Here is a 22,942-nt window from a genome sequence, read left to right as displayed (position 1 = left end):
ACAACCAAACCCTCTCCAAATGGCTCCAGGTTCTTGTATTCCAGCAGCCAGGCTGTGCTTGGTCACATTCCTTGGCTTTTAATTCCTTTCAATTCAGTTTTGACCATCACACCCAGATTTGTGCTTGTGCGGATCCTCCGTGGGAGGACCCGCAGCTCTGCTGGACCAGGAGCTCTGCCGCAGGGCAGCCCGGCACGCCAGCCTGCCCCGAACCGGGGCCCAACCGGCACCGGGCGCTATCAAAAGGCACAAACCTGGCCAAAAGGCGACGCAGGAGGAAAGTATGGCTGGGATTTGCCACTCTCCGCCCCTGCGAAGGCGGCTCCAGAGGCAGGCACAGATGCATTTCCCACGGTAGATGCATTTCCCACGGTAGATGCATTTCCCACACTAGATGCACTTCCCATGGTAGATGCATTTCCGACAACAGCTGTATTTCCCACGGCAGCTGTGTTTCCCCTCTCTTCCAGGGGTGCTGAGGGCTCGGCGGGATGCAGGGGTGGGGATTCTGAAGCCTGGTACTGGGAGAGACGCCTGGCTCACAGGGAAAGCCAGCTGAGCCAGCCAAGGATGCCCAGGGCCGGACGCTCACGGCATTCCCCCTTCCCTGGGCAGCCCTGCCATGGCAGGGGAGGGGGCTCCTTGCTGATTCAGGATGGGGTCTGGGAGCAATTCCCCAGGGGAAATCAGCAGCGCTGGGAGCAGAGGCCCATGCTGCCTGGGTTCCACGAGCTGGGACATCACTTCCCACCCCCTCCCACTTTTCCCCGGATGCTGCAGCGGAGCGGGTGCCAGGAGCCCGGGGCCATCTGGAAACGCTCATGGACAACAGCGAGGGACCCCGCCGGAGACAAAGCCCAGTGTTTCGACAGGGCCCGGGCTCTTCGTCGGAGGCTCCCGCTCTGCCCTGCGTGCCCACAGCGGCGTGGGCTCACGTCCGGCCACCCGCAGACGCGAGATCCCAGGGAGGGCAGGGATGCACCCGCTGCAAGGGACAGGGTTTTCCGTGGATCCGGGGAGGGGGCACGAGTCCTGCTCAGCCTGGCCCTGGCAGGCACCAGGCAGCCCTGCCAGGATCCACCCCCACCAGGCAGCTCCCAGCTTCCCAAAAATAGGCTGGAGAAGCCCGACCTGGAAAAGACCCCGGGAGCTCAGCGTCCTCCAGGCTCTGCCGTGCCGGGGCGGTGCTGGCCGCTGCGGGATGGGGCTCCACGTGCTGCTGGCGTGGGGGTGACCAGGGCTGGCAGGGGCTCTCTGCCCGCTTGGAACCATCACAGGAGAAACCGCGCTTCCTCCTCCTCTTCCTCTGCAAGCCAGGGCACGATCCCCCGTGTGCCGCTGAGGAGAGGACCTGGAAAGCGGAGAGGAAGCTGGGCTCGGCGCAGAGGAAGAACTGGGACCGGGATACGCCAAGCAGCAACCAGCCAGCCTCAAGGCCGGAGGAAACGACGCTGGGGACGGAGGGAAGAGCCGCGGGGCCCTGGGAGGGGTTGAACCTGCTGCCTGTGCACGCTGCAGGCAGGACTGAGGCTCCGGGTGCTGCCTGGGCAGGGGTCGGTGCCAGCACAGCCCTACTGTGGGTGGGATGCGCCCACGGCCAAGTTGAGCTCGGCACACGTGTGCGCTGCTCGTGCCCCTCGCCTCCCCTCCCACCCATCCCGCAGCCACCAGCCCCGCTCCCCGTCATGCCGGCCCCTTCGTCTCACTGGGAGGAAAGTCATTTCTGGGGCCGCAGGGACAACGCACGAGGTGACGGTGGAGCAGACGGTCTGCAGGTCTGCTTCAGCACACCTGAGCATCCATCATCTTCTCGCCTCTAGCACCTCCGAGGCTTTCCCCATCACACCCCAGGGTAACTCTCAGGGCGCACAGCCGCTCCCTCATCCAAAAGAAATCTTGCTGGGGGTGGTCCCGTTTCGCAGCCTGCCAGGGGAAGCTCTCACTCCTCTCCCACAGGTGCCAGCGGGCAGGAAGATCTGCTCTCCCCGCGTGCAGAAGTGGCCGAAGTCCCCAGCACGGTCATTCATTTTTCCTGGGCAGTGGCCAATGGCAAAACTCAAAATAAATATTTCCCTCGCCTCCAGAACCACCCGCCCCACGCTAGACAGCAGCTGCAGAGGATTAGTGTCACCCTGGACAAGTAATCTCTCTACAAAGACGACAACATTTGGCCCAAGACATCCAGAGAGATGCAGAACAGGAGGGAGAGAGGGCAAGGAGCAGAGTTTGGCCCAGATTTTTTTGATTCCTGCGTATCACATCCATGATCAGGGCTCCGTGCTTTGTGTCAGGATCGACTTAATAGGAAGGGCACAAAGAGTAAGGGGGAGGCCTCAGGCAGGGACAGAAGCCAGTACCAGTGTCCTGCCACTCTGACGGGCCCGACTCTCGCCGGGACTGCTTCTGCCCCAGCGGCAGAGCAAACGGACAGAAAGCTTTCCAGGAAAACCCCGTCGTCTGCTTCCCCCGCCAGCTGCTGCCACCTGCTCGGGCAGAGCCACCGGAGCCGAGGGATGTCCCAGCCTTGGCTCGCACCACATGGCGACTGTCAGCTGCTCCAGCTCCGTCCGAGCATGCCCGCTCCCCGGCCCAACCCAGCGAGAGTCGCTCTCCCAACCCGTGCTCCGAGGTGCTGCAGCCCCGTGCGCTCGCCGTCCTTCAGCGGCCGAGGTTTCAAAGGGAAGCTTTGCCTTTGATGTAGAAAGCAGGCTCCCAGCACTTAGGACCCGATCAAAGCACCCAAGTCCAGGACCTTGCCCCAGCCAATGGAAGAGGAAGGTGGAAAGCCTGCGGAGGCAAGGAAAACTCATCTTCGGGCGGGCCCCGCCCTGCTCCGGGTTTAATCCAGGGCTCACCGCGAAGATAGATTCCTTTCTCTCCCACTAGACATGAACTGCAATAAGGACTTCAGCAGGAAGGAAGGAAGGAGCAGGCCACCCACAGAAAGGTGAACGAAGAGATATTTAAGACCTTTTCTCCGCACGCTGCCTGCACGGAACCAGGACTCCCCCTTTGCTCACCCCTCGCACCAAGCTGGGGCTGCCCCGGGAGCACGCGGGCGGTAGCCGTCCTCGGGGCAGGCTCCCATCTCTGCACCCAGGTCCTTCCTGCCTTCCTCCACTCTTTCCATGTAGGAGGATGGTGTATCCCAGCCAGGTCAAGAGCCGTAACCAAAGCTCCATCATAGGAGTTTTGCTGGTGCACGTTTGCTCTAGGAAACGACTGCTGCCAGGATGCCTGTGACATTTTGGCCTATCCGCCAGCAGCATCCTCTTCTCCCGCAGGGAGAGTATCCAAAATTCACTTACCTTCAGCAAGACAGTTAAAGTTTTGATGGGAGAGGGGGATTAGATGAGGAAGATTTTTGAAGAACACCGCGTAAATCCACCACCGCCTGGCCCTAAAGGAAAGAGCCGGTATCTGATGATGCCCCACTTTGTGCTGCATGTAAACAGGAAGATTCAGTATTTTGTTTCATATTAAAAAAAAATACACAGAGGGTCCACATGGATGTAAGGGTTTGCGGCTGGGAGTTTATTCCAGCAAATCCGCTGGCACAGCTCCTAGAGGTCGGGCAGGAATTGGCAGCAGGGCTCATCTAATCTCTCGGCAGAGGCAGCCAGCTCGGGGCCCTGGGGAACCCAGCCCCTCTTAACGCATTAAGGTCACTCAGAGCAAGCCCGACTCCTCGAGGACAAGGGGTGACTCCAGCACGGGCCACAGCAGCGCAAGGAAAGGCAGCGGCAGCTCCTGGTGAGCGCTTGGCCACCGATGACTGCCAAAAACATGTGCTTACGAGCACATGGGAAAGGATGCACGCTTTACCCTGCCGGGGGCTGATGGATTCCCGATTCTCTCAGCAGCTCCCCCAGCCCTGGCAAGCTTTGCAAACGTGGCAGGAAAGCCTCGCCATGGACTTCATTAAGGCCGATCCTTGGCACACGATACAGTGCCATTCCACTCAACAAATCTCAAGTCCAGCCAAGCCTTGACAGATGTCAAAGCAAGACGGATGGTGCCTTCCCATGTGGGCTTCCTTGGCTTGGCTTCTTAGAGCTACCAAGCTATTCAGCTGCTATAAAAGTTAGAAGGGTCTTCTCCAGAAAGTCTTCTGCAAATGCAATCCAGCACCACGTGGGCAGCATGGGGTCAGCACCTCCAGTTCAAAGCCCGCTAGCTTTCACGGTGCAAATAAGGCAGCTGCGTTATAGGTGTCCCGAGAGCTGGCCACAGATGTAAAGCGGGATCCGTACAGAGGAGCTGCTGACCACGAAGGTGCACGGACACACCAAACCTCTAAACCAGGTGGAGAGTCAGTGGTCAGGATTAAACCCAGAATCTGGGGCAGATGTCCCCCAAGAGGCTCTCCTCCTCCTGGGAGAGACCAGCTTCGTTTTACAGGACAAGAGTGGAAGTGAAGGCTTCCCAATTCACTGCACAGCCCAGCACCAGGGAAGGATCAGCACCCACCTTAGGTACCAACCCACCGGAGCAGCTGTGGGGGGCTCAGCCCCAGGGAGGAAAGGCATTAGCTACTCCGACTCTCTCCGTTACTGGCAGAGGTCTGCGGCCTCCCCTCCGCAAGCCTTTCCACAACAAAGGCACATTGGTTTGAGGCAGGGAAGGGCAGCTTCAGCACAGGAAAAGACTTCCGCTCCTGTTATGCTGCTTTGCTAAACCTCCCCTTTGATCCCTGGGGAAAGGGACAATTTGGCAGCTGGAAGGCTATTGTGTGCCTCTTGCTATAAGTAGCTGCTGAAGGCTTGGTTGAGAGCTGGAGCGAGTTGTTTAACTACACAGCGAACAGAGCTGTGCCCTATCAGGCAGGTAAGACCAATTTGTCACTGCTGGGAAAATGGCTTCAAGAAGGGAACGAAAAACCCATTTCCATGTAATAAAAGCGAACAGCGTGAGTTTTTGTCATAGGTAAAGTACCACAAACCTCATGGACCGGAGGCAGATCCTGTCTCCTCTACAGAAACCTTACCATTTTTTCTCTCTCCAGATCGCTGCTGTTCAGGTCTGTGCTATCCCTTAAACAGCGAGGCTGCCAATCAAAGTCAAATTCAGAGGCAAATTCTAACATCTGAGTTCCTAAAGAAATTCTTCAGCACTTTCTCAAGCGTGAACATGTGCAAGTTAAAGGATCCATCAAAGGAAGAAGAAGGCAGAAGCAGACTTACAGAGTCAAATGTTTAATAACTTTCCAAGAGTGAGTACTACATCCATATTTAAAGCATATATAAAATAAGAAACAGAAAATAAGGAAAGAAAAAATAAAATTGGTATCTTCAAGAGGGCACACTTAACCCTGTAATTCCTGCTGAATCCCCTCTTCGGAGGCACAGTGGCCAGTTTGAGCAACCCCTGTGTGCAACACACGATCAGGTACCAGGCCGCTTGCAGTGTTTAGGCTCAGCACTTGAGGAACAGCTAGGAAAACTCTGATTCCGTACAACTCGCACACCAACAGCACAGTCCCAGACCTGTTACATGGTTAATTGTGTCCTGTCCAGAAAGGGGATACCAGATGAATCAAAGTTACCCTAGGCAAGGTGAGCTGATCTAAAACTTGGTCTCAGCAGGGCCTTCTCTTCCACCTGCTTTTGTCTTCCTACTGACCCTGAACATTTCTCGCGTCTCTTCCCAACGTGGTGTTATTGCTGGACAGAGCAGGGAGAAGAAAGGAGACACTTATTAGATTCGGCAGCACCAAGACAGCTGTACTGGGAGGGCTCCAAGCATTCCCCAGACACCCCCGGAAGGCTGCCACAGCCCAGAGGGCAGCCACAGGTTCCCTAGAGATGATACCTACTGTTAACACTGCCTTCTACCTCCCACTAAGATCAGGACCCAACATCCTCCCTCAGCTCCTTGAAATTTTGCCCAGGACTCTTCTCTGCTAGAAGAAGCATCTGCACTGGGACAGGCTGGCCCTGGCAAAAAAGGTGCTTGCTCACAAGCCTCAAGACTGCTGCCAGTATGCCAGGGACTCCGCTCCCATCACTGTAAGAGCAGAGCTTGGCATCTCCTCCCGCTGAGCAGCCACTTGCCTATCCCCTTCCCCCCTGACAGCACCGCCCTCTGCACTGGGCGGGGAAGAGATCAGAGGGGAGTAAATTTGGGCTAGAGGGACGCAAACAGCACCTCTCCTGAAAGACAAGTGCGGAGCTGCAGCTAGCTCTGAAGAGCAAAGTCGCTGGGCTGAGTCATGGGTGAAAGCTCCGGAGAGATGCCAGGAGGCTGCCACCCTGCCCAGAGTCGTCCAACACGGACAGGAAGGATGTGGGGAGCAGCTGCACAGCTCACCCTGCTCCTAGATGGGAATGACAACTTCCACGTGTTTTGGCAGGAAAGCCACTCAGCAACGCACCCCCCTGACAGACTGCTCACCCTGGCAACAGCGAGGGTGCTCCCTGGCCGATGGCCAAAGCTGGTAAGAGCTCTGCTGCTGGAAGAAACTCTGGATTGTAAAGGCAACGGGAAGAGGAAGAGGAATGCTAGCATGGCCCAGCTGCTGCTCCCACCCTCCTTGCCCAGGGCTAGCTCACCTTGGCCTTGTTCTGGACAGGCAGGTACAGCTTGAACTCAGCTGGGAGCTCATCCTCTGAGTAGAGCCGGTCAGAGAAGTACACCCGTCGGATGCGACAGTTAGCATGGATCTGAGAGTCAAAACAAAGAGTCAGTCCGTTTTCCATACGCTCTTTCCACATCCAGCTTCACTGTCATGCAGCAGCCTGGATTCCCTGGCTCAGCAGCTGGAGAAGAGACCTTACTGCCTCTCTCTGAATCTGACAGGACATCAGAGAAGAAACGTTGGCCCACGCCCTCTGCTTTGTGTTAGATGCTCTCTCCAGTGATGCAAGCTGGCTCAAGAGATTTGGCCAAGCTCTGGCATCTCCACAAACTGAGATCTGCCGTAGTTGCTTAGAAGGTTCTTTGCTGTGAACCCACCTCTGCTTCTCCGCTGGTATCAGCGTTCACCAGAACACTGTCAGCCTCAGCTTGCTACCTTTTTAACACTTGCTCCTCAGGGTCCCCCCGAGGTCAGGAATGAGACTGTCCAGCCTGAGCTGCCTCCACTATCAGCTGGCAGCTCCAGTCCCCCTCACGGGTCTGCGAGAAGGCAGACATTTCCCAGTTGACTGCCTGTTCATCTCAGGGCAACCCCACCAGGAACTGCAGCAGTCCCATCATACTAAGGAACAGGCAGGCTCCGCACCCGGGCGTTGCTCAAAATAACGCATGCCACTGGACACAGCGAACATGAATCCCTAGCATATGGAACAAGTTTCACGTCCTTAGCAGGAACAAACGCTGCGTCAGCTCTGGTCCAAGGGGCTCGGTGAGGGCAGGGGCACTCCACTCGCACTAGGAAACAAGCTTGACCGGGGATATGTACGCACCGTAACACCCTGGGTCTTTACCAGCCAGGCTCTCACCCGTCCGGGTGCTGTCTGGCACATCTGGAGAGTAAGGCAGCGCACGGGTAATTCCCAGCAGACCTCCACCCAGCAGGATGCATGGCACACCACAGAGAACTTTAGGTGGACTGCAACACTTACCCTAACCGACTGCCAGCAAGAGAAACAAGATGGAAATGGGCTCCTTCATCCCAGTCTAGTCCAGTGAAGCGAGGCAGCACCAAGACCTCTGCTGCCTCAGTCAGGCCTTTCCTCCCCTCCCGCAGTGCTCCGCAAAGAGCAGGACTGGCAAAGCCCCCAGTCAGGGCTAAACCCAGATTCCCAATCTCCAGCAAGGCTGTCCCAGCCAGCAGGAAGACTACCAACTATTGGTTTCCGTGGGCAGAACATGCCTGCTTCTCACCTGAACTCTCAGGGTCTCGATGTAATTTGTCCCGTAAGCCCGGCGCGTGAAGTCTGACAGGTTGAACTGGATTTGGTTCCAGCCGTCGTCCAGCCGCATGGGCATGGTGCAGATGAAGGGCTTCACCCGAGTTGTGCTCTGGTAGTTACTTGCCCGGAAACGCCGACGTACATTCTTATCATCCAGCACCTGGGGCAAGGAAGGAAGGCTGCTGACCCAGGCGTTAGGGGCCCCCAGCTCCCCAAGACAGCGGCTGTTCTAGACTCAGGCTTTACCTGTCTCTGAGAGAGGGCTCTCCTACTCCCACCCCTCCATTTCACAGCAGAAGTATTTTTAACACAGGAAACAGACCCATTTTCAAGAATAGCAACGACATGCTTGTGAGCTGACTGATGTCCCCATAGCAGAAGACCTGACACATCCCATGACCAAGAAAGCAAAACTGTTTTGGGAACCACACGCTGCCTAGGACAAGTCCCAACATAAGACTGCAGGCTCCCTGGCACCTTCCTCACTGGTCCCTGGAGGGGCGTCCCCGCTGCACACTCCTCACCTGCACTTCAAAAGTGAAGTATTTCTTCAGGTTCTTGATGATCATCACTAGGAAAGGTAGTTTGATGCCCAGGGTCTTCTTTGGGTCAGCAGGGCACGTGATGTACGTGGTACTGAGAGGGACAGAAAAACGTGTTAGGATCTCACATGGCACAAAGCACACAGCCTGAGTCCCGAGTCTCTCCCTTCACCTAACACAGCCTTGGAAGACAAGAAAAAGATAGGTGTGATCATAAGATCTCGGCAACAACCAGGGCTTCCTGTAACAGGAGGGTTTCAGAGGTAGCTGCAGGGAGAGCAAGAAAAAAGGCCCAAAGAATGCATTTCAAATCCCACTTTTCTCACCCAGGGCATGAAACACCTTCCTGGACAGCTTCACCTCCCCAGTTTTCAAGGCCATGTCAGCGCTGTTTCTTAACACAACCTCCTCCTACCCCTTGACTGAACAGGTAGAGCGCTCCAGAGCACAGCAGAAGCCCTGTGTGCTCTATATGGTTGGGAAAACAGAGGTCATGAGCCCTAGAAGTACACGTCACGCCTGGCAAGTTCTGTATCAACACATCTTGGGAGGAAGAGAAGCGTTGGCTCAGCCTGTCTGCAGGAGAGGAGTCTCCGCTGCCCTTATAAGGAGCGCCCTGCTCTGAATCACCCCTGGAGAAGCCTTGGAGACTCTGAACCCGCTCATGGAGCTGGCGTCTCTCTCCCCGGTCGATGGAGATGAGGTTGCTAAGTGAAGCACCAAATGCAATTCCCCTCATAAATCTCCCTTTGATCTTCCTGCTGTCGGGAGAGCAGCTGTCACGTGGGGAGAGCAGCAGAGCAGGCCTAAGACAATAAAAGATACAGAAGGCAGAGTGCTGCTTTCTCAGTAATTGGTGGCGCTGAATGGGGACCAGGTATCAAATATAGCTTTTTTCCCCCCGAGTGATGGAAAAATAATGGGACTTTATTTTTTATCCTTTAGCCCCACTGAGGATGACAGAGAGCTCGACAAGCACGTCCAGGGAAAGGCACGGTACAGTGCCCCAGGGGGGTATCAGTAATCTGACTCCAGACCGTATTCTTCAATTTATTGACAAAGAGATCGCAGTAGAGTCTGAAGGAGACGTCTGCTGGGCACCAACATCTTTCACTCTGCTCCAGGGCCAAGCCCCCAGGGCACACGAGGGAAGAAGAAGATGCTTTCTCCTACCTGACATTAGTTCCTTCGATCTCCAGCACCAGTGACTGAATGTCATTGTCGGTGATTCGCTTGATGTGGCCGTTGCGCACCTGGAAGAAAAGCGGGACAGACAGCACAGACGTTACTTGAGAGGGAAACAAGAGACACCCACAGCTCCATTGAGAGGGGGGAAAAAGACCCCAGGAGGACCCATCTACATTCACTTGGCTCCTATTGTCCTGGACATCACTGTTTCCAAGGCTTTGATCACTGCCCCAGAGTGCCAGGACTCCAAGCGAGTGTTTATGGCCCAGCATGCTGCACAGACGCTGAGCGCAAGACTTCGATCTATCAAAATAGGCTACAGCGAACACAAGTGACTCAAGCCTCATGTTAGAGGCCCAAATAAACAAACATGAAAGTGTCAGAGAAAGATCAAACTAGAGTGGGATAAGAGGTAAAACCAAGTACAAGCAACACAGGGGCAAGCAAAGGGAGCCACCAGCCAGCCACCGGTCACCAAGGGGTCTTAGTCTCTACTGCTGGGCATGGCTGACTGCCTCCGTGAAAGAGCAGGACCAGCTGAGAGCTTGATTAAAATTCTTGGTCTAAAATTCTTCATAACTGCAGCACACGCAAGCGCAGAGCCATCGCCTGCTCTGCTGAGGGGCACAGGGATTTGGCTACTCAGATGCAGCCAGCTCCCCACAGAGCTCAGGGAGGCCAGGGCTGGAACCAGGAGCCAACACAAATTCATTTTTCTCCACAAGCAACATGGCTGAATCCCAGGGTCTGAGGATTTATTTTTTTAATGAAGCAGCTCACTTCCCATCAAATTTATCTCCATTTAAAAGGCACTTTTGCTAATTAAGCCCTCTGCTCTTCCCCAATGCTAGATCAGCGAATTGCAATGCTCCTTCCGGCTCCATGAATTAATTTCTTTAGCACCTATCACCGCTGCTAATATATAGGATACATTAAGCTTCTAATGGGATGGTTCCAGTCATGAACTACAAAATGATTTACAGGTTTAGCAATTCATCTTCAAAGCTCATTTCTTCAGAGGGACCTACCTGGGTGATGTTGCATACATTTGCTGGAAGAAAGAGATAAGCCCTGTGAGCAGCCCACCCCCCGGCCTGTCTTTACACCAAGCAGTTTCAAGAAACCTCAGCCTGGATCACCCAACTGCTGCTGATAAGCGCAAGACTGCAGCTCGCCCTGCCAGGCTGCTCTTAACCCTGCTTCAAGCCCGCACAGATACCTCCAGAAAACATTAAGCTCAGAGAGAGGATCCTTACAGGATAACTGTATCTCTCCTTTGCATGAAATGCAACTCCCGTGGATTTATAGGTCTGTTCAGGAGAAATCCACTGCATGAGGCCTGGATGAATTGCCTTCTTTTTTTTTTTTTTTTAAATCACCACCCCAGCAGAAGCCCCACGTTCCTCTCTGTATTTGAAGCAACGATTGGCATATGGGAAACTAAAGCCACAGGGATACAGCACGCAGACTTAACACCAGGAAACAACCCTGCCTCGGCAGGTGACAGCAGTGCACAATGAAGCCTGCCTCCATGCCGTGTAAGACAGCTTTCACCAAGGGTAGTTTATGGCTCCACAGAGGGGAGAAGTTCAGGTTTGGGCTTCTCTGGAGAGGACAGTAACAGAAAAAACAGCTAAACATGCTTTAAACCAATTAGTCAGCAGTGTTTCTTTCTGCAACCAGATCCCCTTCCTTAGCCTGTGAAGGCTTTCCTTCCCCAGATTACAGGGACAATGAAAAGAAGCAACTCTTCTTCCTCAGCATTGCCAGAAACAGGATGAAAGACAGCAGAAGAGAGAGGAGATAAGTACAAAACAGGGCCAGACCGCGGCAGAGCCCTGCCTCCCAGTCCTGCCTCGCTCGGTGTAAGTTTTTGCGAGCTGCACTACCGCTCAGCTGCAGGGAGACAGCGGCAAGGTCACGCAGGCGCCCTTCCGCACAAAAGCCAGCCTGCCTGCGTGTACCTGCAGCCAGCGCTGGCAGGACAGACACAGACGTTTGGAGCGTGACATCCAGCACCGGCTGGATCAGAAGTCCAAGCAGCCTTGCCATTTCGGTAAGGTAAGGCTGAACGGCATCAGAAGTACCCACTGCCAACGGGGGCTCAAAGCGCTGCCCTCGGGGACTCGGCGGTGCCAAATGCCGCAGCTCGGCCCCTCCACTCGCTCCAGAGCCCAGCTCCGTGCCGGAGGCTGAGCTCGCCTCTTGCCTGCCTCGGGAACCACCTCCCTGACGGAGGTCGCAGCCAGAGGAGCAATTCTCTTCCCCCGCCAGCTCTGGGGGTCCCTTCCCAACGGGCTCGCACAGACCAAGAGGCGACCTCCAGCTCCATCAGGCGCAGCCACAAGCTCTGTGCGGCATAGGGCAGGAGGGACAGTCCTGCTGTGCTCGCAGTGGCTACTCAGCAAGAGCTCCCAGTCTTCAGGGGCTTTCTCCTACCTCACGGAAGCTGAGAAAGAGAGGATTTCAGAAAATTTTAGAAGTCTAAACAAAACATTCCACATTTCTACTTGGCCAATATTTTCTAGCCAGCTTAAGCCCAAGAAGGTGGATTTCTGAAGCTGGAAAAAAGGATAATAGCTCTCTTAGAAAATAAAAGTTCTTCAAATGCCTAACAATCTCTGCATCAGGATAACTGGGAAGTTACCTGCTGTCTAAAGACAAACTGGAAATGCTTTTTTTGCAGATGCAAACCTCAAATCTCACAGGCTTTGGAGGGAGCAGCAGTTTCACAGACAGTTGTGTCTGAACACATATTTCTTGAGGCTGCCGTTGCTGCTAGCAACACTAGTCAAACGTAACAAAGACCAGAGGAAAAGCAGCAAGGAGAAATCCTCCCCAGGCCCGGCCGCCCACCCACCGGCGGACGGAACACCACAGTCCAAGGCCGACCTCTGGAGGCTTGCTCCCGAATCGTTGCTGACCACCCAGTCGTGGGGCGATAGGCTCGTGCCAACAACAGCAAGCTGAAACGTGGCCGGCACCATCGCCCAGACTACCATAGGCATGGGTATGCCCTCACCTCAGGACAGGCCAGCACTTCCCAAAGCCAGTGGCGGGTCCAGAACAGCCACGAGGCTCTTGTGCCACCTCCCTCCCCCAGGAAGGGAGAGGGGCCAAAACAAGAGGCAAAAGCAGGAGCTACCTGGCTCTGCTGTAGCGCTTTGGTGCACACAGGTTTGGGGAGGAGGAGTGAGCAGCACGGACTGCTGTATTTGAGATGCAGAGATCTGGGGCAACACAGACAAGGATGCTGTGCAAGAGAACGAACGAGTCGGAGAAGGGCTGCAAGAGAGGACCCCGCCACAGCATCCGCAGGGACTTGATCCTGGCCGTGCTCGTCAGGGAAATCGCTGTCTGCATCCTGGTGGCAGAGCATGCATTTGACATTCTGACGGGTATTGAATACTAGCTGACCTTGCGTCCTCCCACCAGCATTTGAAATTGCTATCGATATTCCGCGTCGACGCGCCAGCAGAAGGAGTATGGAGAAATTAACAAGAGGATCAATAGGTTTGACAAGTTTCATCGAACCGTTCCCATTTGCTCTGCGGAAAAGCGTCAGCGAGTCCCCTGGAGACTGGTCAGCATGTCTCCACACGTCGGCAGGGGGACCATGGTGGCAGGACGCTGCAGGAATAAACAGAGGACTCTGAATAACAAAGTGCTGGAAGGCAAACAGAAAACACCTTGCAAACAGGTCTCCAAAACAGGCACTTGCAGTGCCGGAAGGCAGGAGAAAAGAGCACTGCCCAGCAGTTACTAGCTCCTTGCGGACGAGGCTGAAGGAGGAACCTCTGCCTGCAGGGACGACAGGACAGTCACTGCAGCTCTTCCCAAGACCTAGACACTTCAGTCCTGCCAGAGTCCCCTGGGACAGGATGCTGGTGGCCAGGACAGATTGGGCTCCGCAGGGTTTGCTGCCAAGGCCCGCCCAGAGCTTACCCACAGCCCCTGAGGGAGAAGGGAGAGAAGGGAAGGACTGTATCCTACTACTTAGAGGGAAGTTACAAATGCTGACAACAAGGAACGGCTTCCAGTGCCCCATTTCTACACCTATATCAAATGAAGAAGCATCTACTTCACACTGTTTCTGTCAGCCCAAGGAGTGCACATCCTACTAGGGCCCAAAAAGAAATGGTTTTGCTCATGTCACAAAAGTTTGAGATTCCCTAAGATTTAAAAAAAATACCCATCACTGTCTGCTGGTACTTTTGGCAAAGATAAGAGAGTCTACATTAGGACAGCTACGAATCCAGTAATCAGGGCATTCACCTAGGACATGGGAAACGTCAAATCCCTTGTTTCCAATTCTCACCAAAACTACAGGTGCATTTCATGCACCCCTGAAGAAAGCAGCGATCACTTATTGCAAAGTTTTGGTTGCTTTCCCCACTTCCAGAAACCCCAACCCTAACCCTCTCCTGTGGCAATGCCAGAGCTGTAATATTCCTGGGATGTCTCGGTTTGGACAGATCAGTATTTTCCAATAATTAAGTAAACAAACCAACTAGAACCACCGTTTCTGGACATTTGCTCACTTCATGAACGCACTGCCCAAGCCGGACGCCAGCCTGCCCCTCTTCTGAAGGGGCTGAGCAGGGGAGATGACACCCACGTGCGGCGGAGTAAAGACCTGAGGGACTCCTCTTTCTCAGCTCCAAGACAGCGAGATGCCCCAAGTGCCGCCCTTTGCCTCCTGCTGCTGCGAACACACCAAGGGTGTCGGATCAGGAATGCTGAAGCTATTACAAACCCATTGCCCCAACTCCTTTTAAACAGAAAAGGGAGGTGAAAGAGTGAGCCACGCCGAAATCCACAGGCAAAGAAGTCAGAAAACCCACTCTGAGTTCAAGCCACACCTTTGTGAGCAGTGCGATCCTCACAACAAGCTCACCCAAGCTGGCTGCGCTTCCTCACGACAAACAGACCTCTGAGCGAGGAAGAGCACCTGCACACAGCCCTGCTGCTCACAAGGATGCAGGGCTGCTGCCGCCGGGCAGTGCCAGAGGAGCCCAGCCACATGCAAGCCCTACGGCAGGTGATAGACATGGCCTGCACACCCAGCTGCTGTTCTTGGGAACAGCAGTGCCAATTTTTCATCAGTCTTTTCTGGCCGATCCAGCGACTATTGCACTCGAATGGACCGCTGCTTACGTCCACCCTGCAAGCAGAGGTCCTGCTGGCCACCCAGGAGCTGCACGATCGCGACGGTATCACCCTGCACAGGACAATTCACGTTGGAAGGTACCCCAGGAGGTCTCCAGCCCAACCTCCACCTCCACACAGGATCAGCCCCGATTGCTCATGGCTTTATCCAGTCCAAAGGCATGCTACATCCCTTTGTCTAAGAGTCTTTAACACATCCCGTCCTCACACCATCCAAATAAGGTGCTGATCCTTTTTTAAAGTCACAAATATTTGTGCAAAAGCCCTAAGGCAGGCACATGCACACAGCCAGGCTATGCAAGGCAACCCAGTTCTTCGCAGAGCTGCACAGGTACCCCGCTGATGGGAAACGGGATGGGTCTGCGCTGCCTGTCCCCCATCCCACGACTTATAAATGCTCACACGAGCCCACTGAGGTCAAACACCACCGCTGTCTCCTGAACTGCCTTGAAGGCTTTCATTTCTGCTGAAACCACAAGAAATTCAGGTTAGGTTCAAACACAAGTAACCGAATACCCGTCATAACCTCAGCGAGGAGAGCCTGCTCTCAGAGAGTGTAAGAATGGTTTCGCAGAACGATTTTTAGGTAGCAACACAACTGTGGCTGGTTTGTGAAGGGGAGGGAGCAGCAGGTCTCAACACCTCCAAACTTCCTCATAAGGGCTCCCTGATGCGAGGTGCCCAGGAGAAGGCAGGGGACCCTCAACAGAACCAGTCTGGAAACAGGAAGGGAAAAAACAAACAGATGAAACATTCATCGCTCTCTACAATTACCTGAGAGGGGGTTGTGGGGAGGTGAGTGTTGGCCTCTTCTCCCAAGTGATGAGTGATAGGACAAGAGGAAATGGCCTCAAGTTGCACCAGGAGAGGTTTAGATTGGATATTAGGAAAAATTTATTTACGGAGAGAGTGGTGAAATGTTGGAGCAGGCTGCCCAGGGAGGTGGTGGAGTCACCATCACTGGAGGTGTTCAAGGAACATGTGGACATGGCACTGCGGGACATGGTTTAGTGGGCATGGTGGGGTTGGGGTGATGGTTGGACTTGATGATCTTACAGGTCTTTTCCAACCGTAGTGATCCTGTGTGACTTCTTGCACACCTTAAAAGCTGCCACACAGCCTACTTTTAAGTACCTTTAGCAAGCCTGTTGAAAAAATGGGTCACAGACAAGAGAAGACCCCCCCACTCAGCGACCTGCAGCTCCCGGGGTTAAGCCGCTGTACATGGCGAATGGTCGGTTTGTTTCCTGCTGCCTATTTCCAGTATTTGACATTTTTTGTAGCCTCTTGCAGTGCAGCACCTCCTGCCAGCGGGCCGGCCCGCTCCCCGGGTGGGCTCTGCTGCTCGGCAAAGGTAGAAAAGGACATACTAATGTAATAACACGCTCCCCTCAAATAAAAAACCAAACCCCGGGGGGCCCGGTAACCTGCCGCGGGCGGCTCAGGCACCGGCAGCCTGAAGAGAGCAGCCCCAGGGGTGCCCGGGCCCCACCGGCTGCTTCCCAGTAGGCCGCAGCCCCTCGTCTGGCCGGGCCTGCCGCGGGAGGCCGAGGCGAGCGGCCACGCTGCTCCTCCGGTGCCGCCGCTCCCCCGGTGCCGCCGCCGCCGCCTCACCTTCTTGTCCCAGATCTGGAGCGGTTTGCTGCCGATGCTGTAGAGCACCGAGAGGAACCCGCTCTGGAACGTGTTCTTGAACATGCCGGGGCCGCGGCGGGCCGGGCCGGGCGCTGCTCTCCCGCCGGGGCCGCCGCTCTGCGCAAGGACACGGCGGCTCCCGCGGATCCCTCCGCGCCGCGGTCCCGCGCTTCCGGGTCGCGGAGCCGCCGTCACCAGGGAACTACTTTCCGCGCCCGCCGGCAGCGCCGGATCTACTTCCGGCCGCGTCGCATCTACTTCCGGTCGCGTAGCATCTACTTCCGGTCGCGTCGGATCTACTTCCGGCCACCGCCGAGGGCCGGGGTGTTGTGGGAGCGCGCGCGCTGCCATGGCAACGGGGCGGGCCGGGGCCGGGGCCCGGCGGGGCCCTCCCGGGGAGGCCGCGGGCGGGCAGCGGCTGATCGGCACCGTCCTGCCGGGCCCCGCGCCTGCCCGCCGGCGTTGAGCGGCGGCGGGCACGGCCCTGCCGAGGGCTGGGGCGTGCCCCGTTGCCCGCCCGCCCCGGCTCTGCCTCCCGGACCCGGACGTCGGTGCTGGTGGCCCAAGCGCCGGCCGCAGGCGCTGGGCCTTGGGCTTTCCCGCCCGCCGGTGGGCCTGGCGCCCGGGAGGGGCCCCCGGCCTCTCAGGCCGCTCTCCCAGCCCAGAAGGGCAGGCGCGGGTGGCGGGGCCCGGTGTGGCCGCAGCGCTGGACGCCATCCCGAACAGCCCCTGGCCGGCCCGGAGCTCCTCGGGGTGGTGGAAGCCCGGCCGGGGCAGGGCCCTGTGCTCGGCGGCTGCGGGCCGGGGCTCCCACCCGTCCCGGGGGTCTGGCCGAGCAGGAGTCGCACGAGCAGCGGCTCCGGCCCCTTTACCCCATTCACTCAGCAAAGATGTTACTGAAGCCACGGCCGTTCAAGGCCGCACGGCCGTGACCAGTCCACTGTAGCTAATGAAATGACTGGTGCTACATCTGCTGAACACTTAGGACTTAGGTGGGTACGTTTTTAAAACATCCCAATTCTCCCCCTGCGTTCACAACCATCAGACAAGAGGTGACACTTTGGTTTTCTGTTTCCAATGACGCACTTTGCTCATCGACTCTTTCTCAGTTTGGGCTCTGCTATTTTGTCCGAGGGGCCTCCTTTTCTCTCTGTGCTGGTTTTACGAGGCTGGAGTGTCCAGACAATGTTTACTCTGCCCTGCTGCTTCCCTGAGCCCCGATCTTACTCCCAAGTTCCCAAGCTTCACTTGCCCCAGCAGGTGCGATCCATCCCTCCATCCATCCCTCCATCCATCCCTCCATCCCAGTCCCGATGCTGCTCGGAGCAGCCTGTGCACATCAGCAGGTACGCGCGCCCATTGGAAATCCTGCGTGACTCTTAATGCCAGCGGCTCCGTTAAAACGGGAGTGATAAATGCTCCCAGCTTAGCCCTGTGCCTGCGGAGCTGCGCTTTTGGGTAGCACTACTGTGAAGCTGAGTGCCGGAAAGCAGCTCCTGTCACTCCCAAGCCTGACTCGTTTCCTGACTCAGGTCTTCCAAGACACAGCCAGGCCCTTTCCTGTACCTCTGAGGCCAAGGGAAAGGCAAACACCTTTGATGGGAGTGGAAGGGAAGGATGTTTCGGTCACACAAGGGCAGTGGGCATGTCCCACCCTCCGCCAAGCCATTTCCCAGCCCTCTGATGCCACCCGGGCTGGACCTGACTGCAGCCGCCTGCTCGGAGCTCTGTTTCTGCCGCGTGCCGATGCGGCACTAACAGGGACACACTGGTGCCGGAGGCTGCTGCCTTGTTAGGTCAGAAAGCGCTGGGACATCAGCAAATCTGTGCTTTCCAGAGGATCCTCCTGCGCATCGGCCGGTGCAGGAGGTTGTCCCAGTCCCGTGTCACGCTTATTGTCACGGTGGCATTTCCTCAGACAGCATTTCAGGCCAGAACTGCTTATCTGCATGTGGAAATGGGCCAGATTCTGCACTCGCTGACACCAGAGATACCCGTCACGAGGCAGACTGGACATGGGTTGGAGGAAGGGGCAGGAAAGCTCTCAAACACAGCAGCACCGTCAGTGCAATGCCTCCAGCTTCTCCTCTGTGCGAGAGCGAGGGCCTCCTCCCAGGGGAGAGGGGCAACAGCTCCAGCTGCCTGGCTTGTTTGAGCGGGAAGGTGTTGATCTGTGCCCACGTGGAGATCGGGATTTTTGGATTAGTGGAAAGAGGCATCTTTGCCCTCCTGGAGAAGCACCAGCCCCCCGGGCTCAGGAATACCGCATAACCACCGAGGGACTGCGGTGTGCCGGGAGGTGGGCAGACGCTGCCTGGGGTGAGAGAGGGCTGCGTCAGATCCGGCCCCCGCCGGCGGCTGTGGGGGTACCCAGCGCAGCGCGCGCAGTACAACCCAAGCACGAATGTATTTGCTCAAGCAAATAAAGGTGCCCGAGGAGTGAACCTCTGGAAGAAACTTCCCCAAAGGCAAGAAACCAAAGCAGCTTCCCATGGGTGTGAGAAACAGATGATGTGATGTGGCTGCACACGCTCCCCCCCATCCCTGCCCTCCACCCGCTGCCACTGCTCAAGCCAAAATGGTGCCTCTGCCCTTTGCCGACACCGGTCGGTGAAACCCTCTGCCAAAAACTCCTCGCACACGAGCACACAGGCGGGCAGAGCCCTGTCCCCGCTGCGTCTGCTGCCCGGCTGCCAAGGCACCGTTTATTTGTCCAGGAAATCTCTGTGGCACGGGGACACGAGCCAAACCCAGTTCATCTTCAGCAGCAGCCCTTATCTGAGCACGAGCAAGAAGCGGCAGAGTACGCTGTACAACCCTAATTTTTCATGCTGTTTACTTACTCCTTTTAAATTGTTACTGCTTTCAGCTCTGGCCTCGCCTCCAGTAGAAAGCCTTATCTGTTCGAGTATATTCATCTTTGTGCTCTGAGATAACTGTGCCAGCAACAAGCCTCGTCTCTGCAAAGACTGCAAAGAAACACTTTTTTTTTCTTTTTCTGAGCTGGGATAAGATGCAGTACCTTGACGATGTAAGAGGGGGCTGATGTACAGCTTTACTGCTGTGAAAATGCTTTCGAGTATAGACAGGGCCTTGCACAGCTGAAGAGGCTTAATGGGAACAGCTTAGACTAGAAATTACATTTTTAAACTGAAATATATTACATTTCTTCCTGCTGTAATAACATCCGTAGCATCTATTTTCAATGTACAGACACTAAACAGCATAAAAAATACCATCCCGCTTAGCTTTATGGTCCTGCAGTTTAACTCCAGGCCCCGGTGTAGCTCTTGTTGCTAACTAATGCCCCATCCGAATCCCGCTGACAACCACGACGTCGGCTGCTAGTCGTGCTTGTCTCTCCCTTGGGCTACAAACGCCCCGACTGTCCCGAACGCACAGTCCCTCGCAGCACCCGGGTTAGCAGCGCTTCCTCCTTCATTTACAGTTCCTCGCGCAAACAAGCGGAGCACACAAAAAGCAAGGCATTATTTAGAAACGATCAGCTATATTTAGTCAGTGGGTTAGAGTACACTTTATATGGCACGATTAAATAACTTGTTCCCTTAATCAGATGGTAGGAGACAACTGGGACAAATATCCAGCTGCCATTCCTGAACAGCCTGCTCATTCACACCCTCTCCACTTACCATTTCAATGTCATGTTTTGCTGCAAGTGAACATGGAAATATGTTGTCGTTTCAAATTGTCCCTATTTCTCAGTGAATTTTAATGAAAAATAATACCCGTTGTCTCTCCTCCTTCCCCAGGCACTAAAGGAGAGGGCAGAAACAGAGAAGCCTAATGAGACGTTAACACATATTAATAGTCGAGGCTGGCATTCGGAAAGAGGCCTCTGGGAGATGTATTTCAATGAGACCGACAGACTGATGTTATCTGCCTCGAAGATCGCTAGGAAGATGTTACATCACCCCCGTTCCCAATTCCCAGGGTGTAGAGGGACTGGCTTTTGGGGAGCAGGTGGAAGAAAAGGCCCATCCTAAGAGAATAATCCGGTCCAAGAAGTGAGCAGAGGTTGCCTGCTCCAGAAATAACTGTCCACTAAAGCATTTCCCGCCTGTCAGAGTTCCCAGCAATCCGATGCCTTCAGAGGAATGAGATCTTCAGGAAGCGCCCGAAACATTGCTCCTCTGAAGTTTCACATTGCTGGGTGCAGTTACTAGAGCAAAACATAGCAGCTCTCTCCAGTATCACCAAGTCTGTGCTTGCCTTGGAGCACACAGTCCAAGTTCACAGCCTGGGAAATCCTAACGTGGACCGTTGCCCTCTCGGCTTAAGCCATCGCTGGAGAGCAGAAGCCTACGGCTGGCTGCATGGCCCAGCGGGCCGGCTGAAAGGACACTGCTTGGACCAGTAAAACCTTTGTGAGCCAAAAGCCTTCACTGCATGGCGAAAAGGAGAACAAGGCAATGACTTCTGCAAGGAGTGTGAGATCCTGGGATTCATCCAGATGACTCCAGCCACCCCTCCCAGGCTGGATTTCCCTGTGGGAGCAGGACTGGATGAAGGGCAGCTGTAATGAGGAAACCAAAAAGGGAACTGGGTAGGATATCCATAGCCACCACATGCAAAGGGAGGCAAGGTGCGAAAGTGACTTTGGGAGCTGAGGGAACATGAAGGCTTTGGACCTCATGCTGGCTGAACTCCCAAGCACAGAATCACAGAATCACTACGGTCGGAAAAGACCTGTAAGAGCATCAAGTCCAACCATCAACCCAACCCCACCATGCCCATTAAACCATGTCCCGCAGTGCCACGTCCACACGTTCCTTGAACACCTCCAGTGATGGTGACTCCACCACCTCCCTGGGCAGCCTCTTCCAATGCTTCACCACTCTCTCCGTAAATAAATTTTTCCTAATATCCAATCTAAACCTCCCCTGGCGCAACTTGAGGCCATTTCCTCTTGTCCTACCAGTGCAGAAAGAGGAGGAGGAAGCTGGGCTGCTGCTGAGCAAGGGATCAGAAGAGAACAGGGGAGGATAAACATCAGTGGGTGCAGAAGGAGACAGTACTAAAGTGTGCTGGAGCTCTTTGGCAGAGAAAGTCAAGGAAGCAGGACACGCTGCCTTGGTGGGACCACCGTGCAATGGATGTCACGGTGGAGCAAGGGGCGAGAATGAACAAAACCTTTCTGAGTCTTGACAAACTGAAGAGAAAAAATGGGCAGGCAAAGAAGAGTTTGGTTCTGACAAGCAACAGTTAGAAAAAAGAGTCATTGAGAGCACCCTTTAGAGACAAGCTGTTGACTTGGAGAGGACCTGGGCTGCAGCAGGCGGGAACGGGGGGCATCCCAGTGTCAGGAGAGGGATGGATGAGGTAGCAACAGCGTTTGTATGTGCCACCATGCTGCCGGGACCTCAGTTCAGCGTATGCTCACAGAGCTGCTTCTGCCCAGCACATGTGGACCTCAGGTGCACTGCGCCATGGGCTCTTCCCTGCAGGGACAGGCTCTCGCCACTGGCCAGACGTACACCAGCCAAAAAAGAGTCTTGCTGAATTTAGGTGCCAGAGATCAGTACGGTCCTGGATAAAACAGGGCTATCATTATACCGTGCCTCGGCAACGGGCCAAGCCCTGCCTTACAGCACCAGTAGCCTGAACTTACCTGATGTACGTGTCCGCATCTGGCCCCACATCCGCACATCTCCAGGTGTGATGCACAAGGACGGCATTGGCAAATTGCCACTTGCACCACGCAAAGGCTTTGTGCATGGAGTCATTTCCACTTTGGCCACTGCCCAGGGCTGGCTGGGGGCAGCACCGTGTGGTTCTGTGCTGGCACACCTTATGCGAGCTCCCCTCCCTGGGAACCGGCAACAGGACTATCCTTCCCAGTAAAGAGCCTTGTTTTAGAGGTACCCTTAGCCTGGGCAGCTTCAGTATTGGGGAAAACTGTGTAGGGAAAAACACATGGGCAGTGAAGGAATGGGACAACAGAAGAGAAATGACCATGTACAGTCATACAGAGTTCAGCTGAGGTTTTTAGACCAGAGTTTCAAGCGGCCCATTAACATCTAAGACCAGAGCACAGCTTAGACAACCACCAGCGCTGCAGCCAGGCTCTCCCTGCCGGTGAAGCGCCACATCTGTAGGGGAACTCCTGTGATGCAGATGCTCCTCCCCAGGCAGGAGCTCCAAGCTCAGGGCTTTGCAGTGATGGTGCTGGGGAGGAGGCGGAGAGTCTCAGCCCAAGGAAGAGGAAGAAATGGGAGCTCCTGGGGTGCAGAGACAGAGCCATGCCCAAGCCCCACGGGCTGGGAAAAGCAGGCACCGGCATTAGCACCCAGGCCACCACCCAGGCAGGGACACCCAGAAGAGTGCGAGGGCCTAAGGCGAGGCACCCCCAAAGGTGGCAAGTGGCTCCTTTGCCTCTGCCTACGGTGATTTTGTACAACTAGTTCCTCCCGCTCTCCTTGCCCAGCCTGTCCTAGCAGGGCACAGGGAACGGCTCACGCTGCCAGCAGCCTCCAGCGTGGCTGGTCCTGCCCCACAGCTCCCTCCCCACTGAATACTCCTCCTCGTATGTTT

At 55.3% G+C, this 22,942-nt stretch overlaps 1 protein-coding gene across 2 annotated transcripts; it reads right to left on the bottom strand.

The window, feature by feature from the left end:
* Positions 1-5,186: 5,186 nt before the first annotated feature.
* On the bottom strand, positions 5,187-16,487 carry CFAP20 (cilia and flagella associated protein 20). Of its 2 annotated transcripts, XM_059824970.1 has the most exons (6): positions 16,370-16,487; positions 9,572-9,651; positions 8,381-8,492; positions 7,828-8,016; positions 6,552-6,662; positions 5,187-5,663 (listed from the first exon to the last, which is right to left on the bottom strand). In XM_059824970.1, exons 1-6 carry the CDS (start codon positions 16,451-16,453, stop codon positions 5,658-5,660), a joined length of 582 nt encoding a protein of 193 aa, XP_059680953.1. In that variant the 5' UTR covers positions 16,454-16,487; the 3' UTR covers positions 5,187-5,657. The 2 variants fall into 2 exon arrangements, with proteins under 2 accessions (XP_059680953.1, XP_059680952.1); XM_059824969.1 differs by lacking the exon at positions 5,187-5,663 and having other exon boundaries at positions 6,543-6,662.
* Positions 16,488-22,942: the final 6,455 nt, after the last annotated feature.

The sequence above is a fragment of the Gavia stellata genome, chromosome 15 (genome assembly GCF_030936135.1).
Source record: "Gavia stellata isolate bGavSte3 chromosome 15, bGavSte3.hap2, whole genome shotgun sequence".
NCBI classification, from domain to species: domain Eukaryota; kingdom Metazoa; phylum Chordata; class Aves; order Gaviiformes; family Gaviidae; genus Gavia; species Gavia stellata.
Note: the sequence above shows the minus strand (reverse complement) of the source record. Positions and strands in the feature narration are given on the sequence as shown.

Excerpts from the sequence above, each read along its gene's own strand:
- CFAP20 (XM_059824969.1), bottom strand. The coding sequence starts at position 16,453 with ATGTTCAAGAACACGTTCCAGAGCGGGTTCCTCTCGGTGCTCTACAGC. Across the intron at positions 9,652-16,369 it reads TCCAGATCTGGGACAAGAAG|GTGCGCAACGGCCACATCAA; the intron begins GTGAGGCGGCGG and ends CTTTTCTTCCAG. Across the intron at positions 6,663-7,827 it reads TCGAGACCCTGAGAGTTCAG|ATCCATGCTAACTGTCGCAT; the intron begins GTGAGAAGCAGG and ends TTTGACTCTCAG.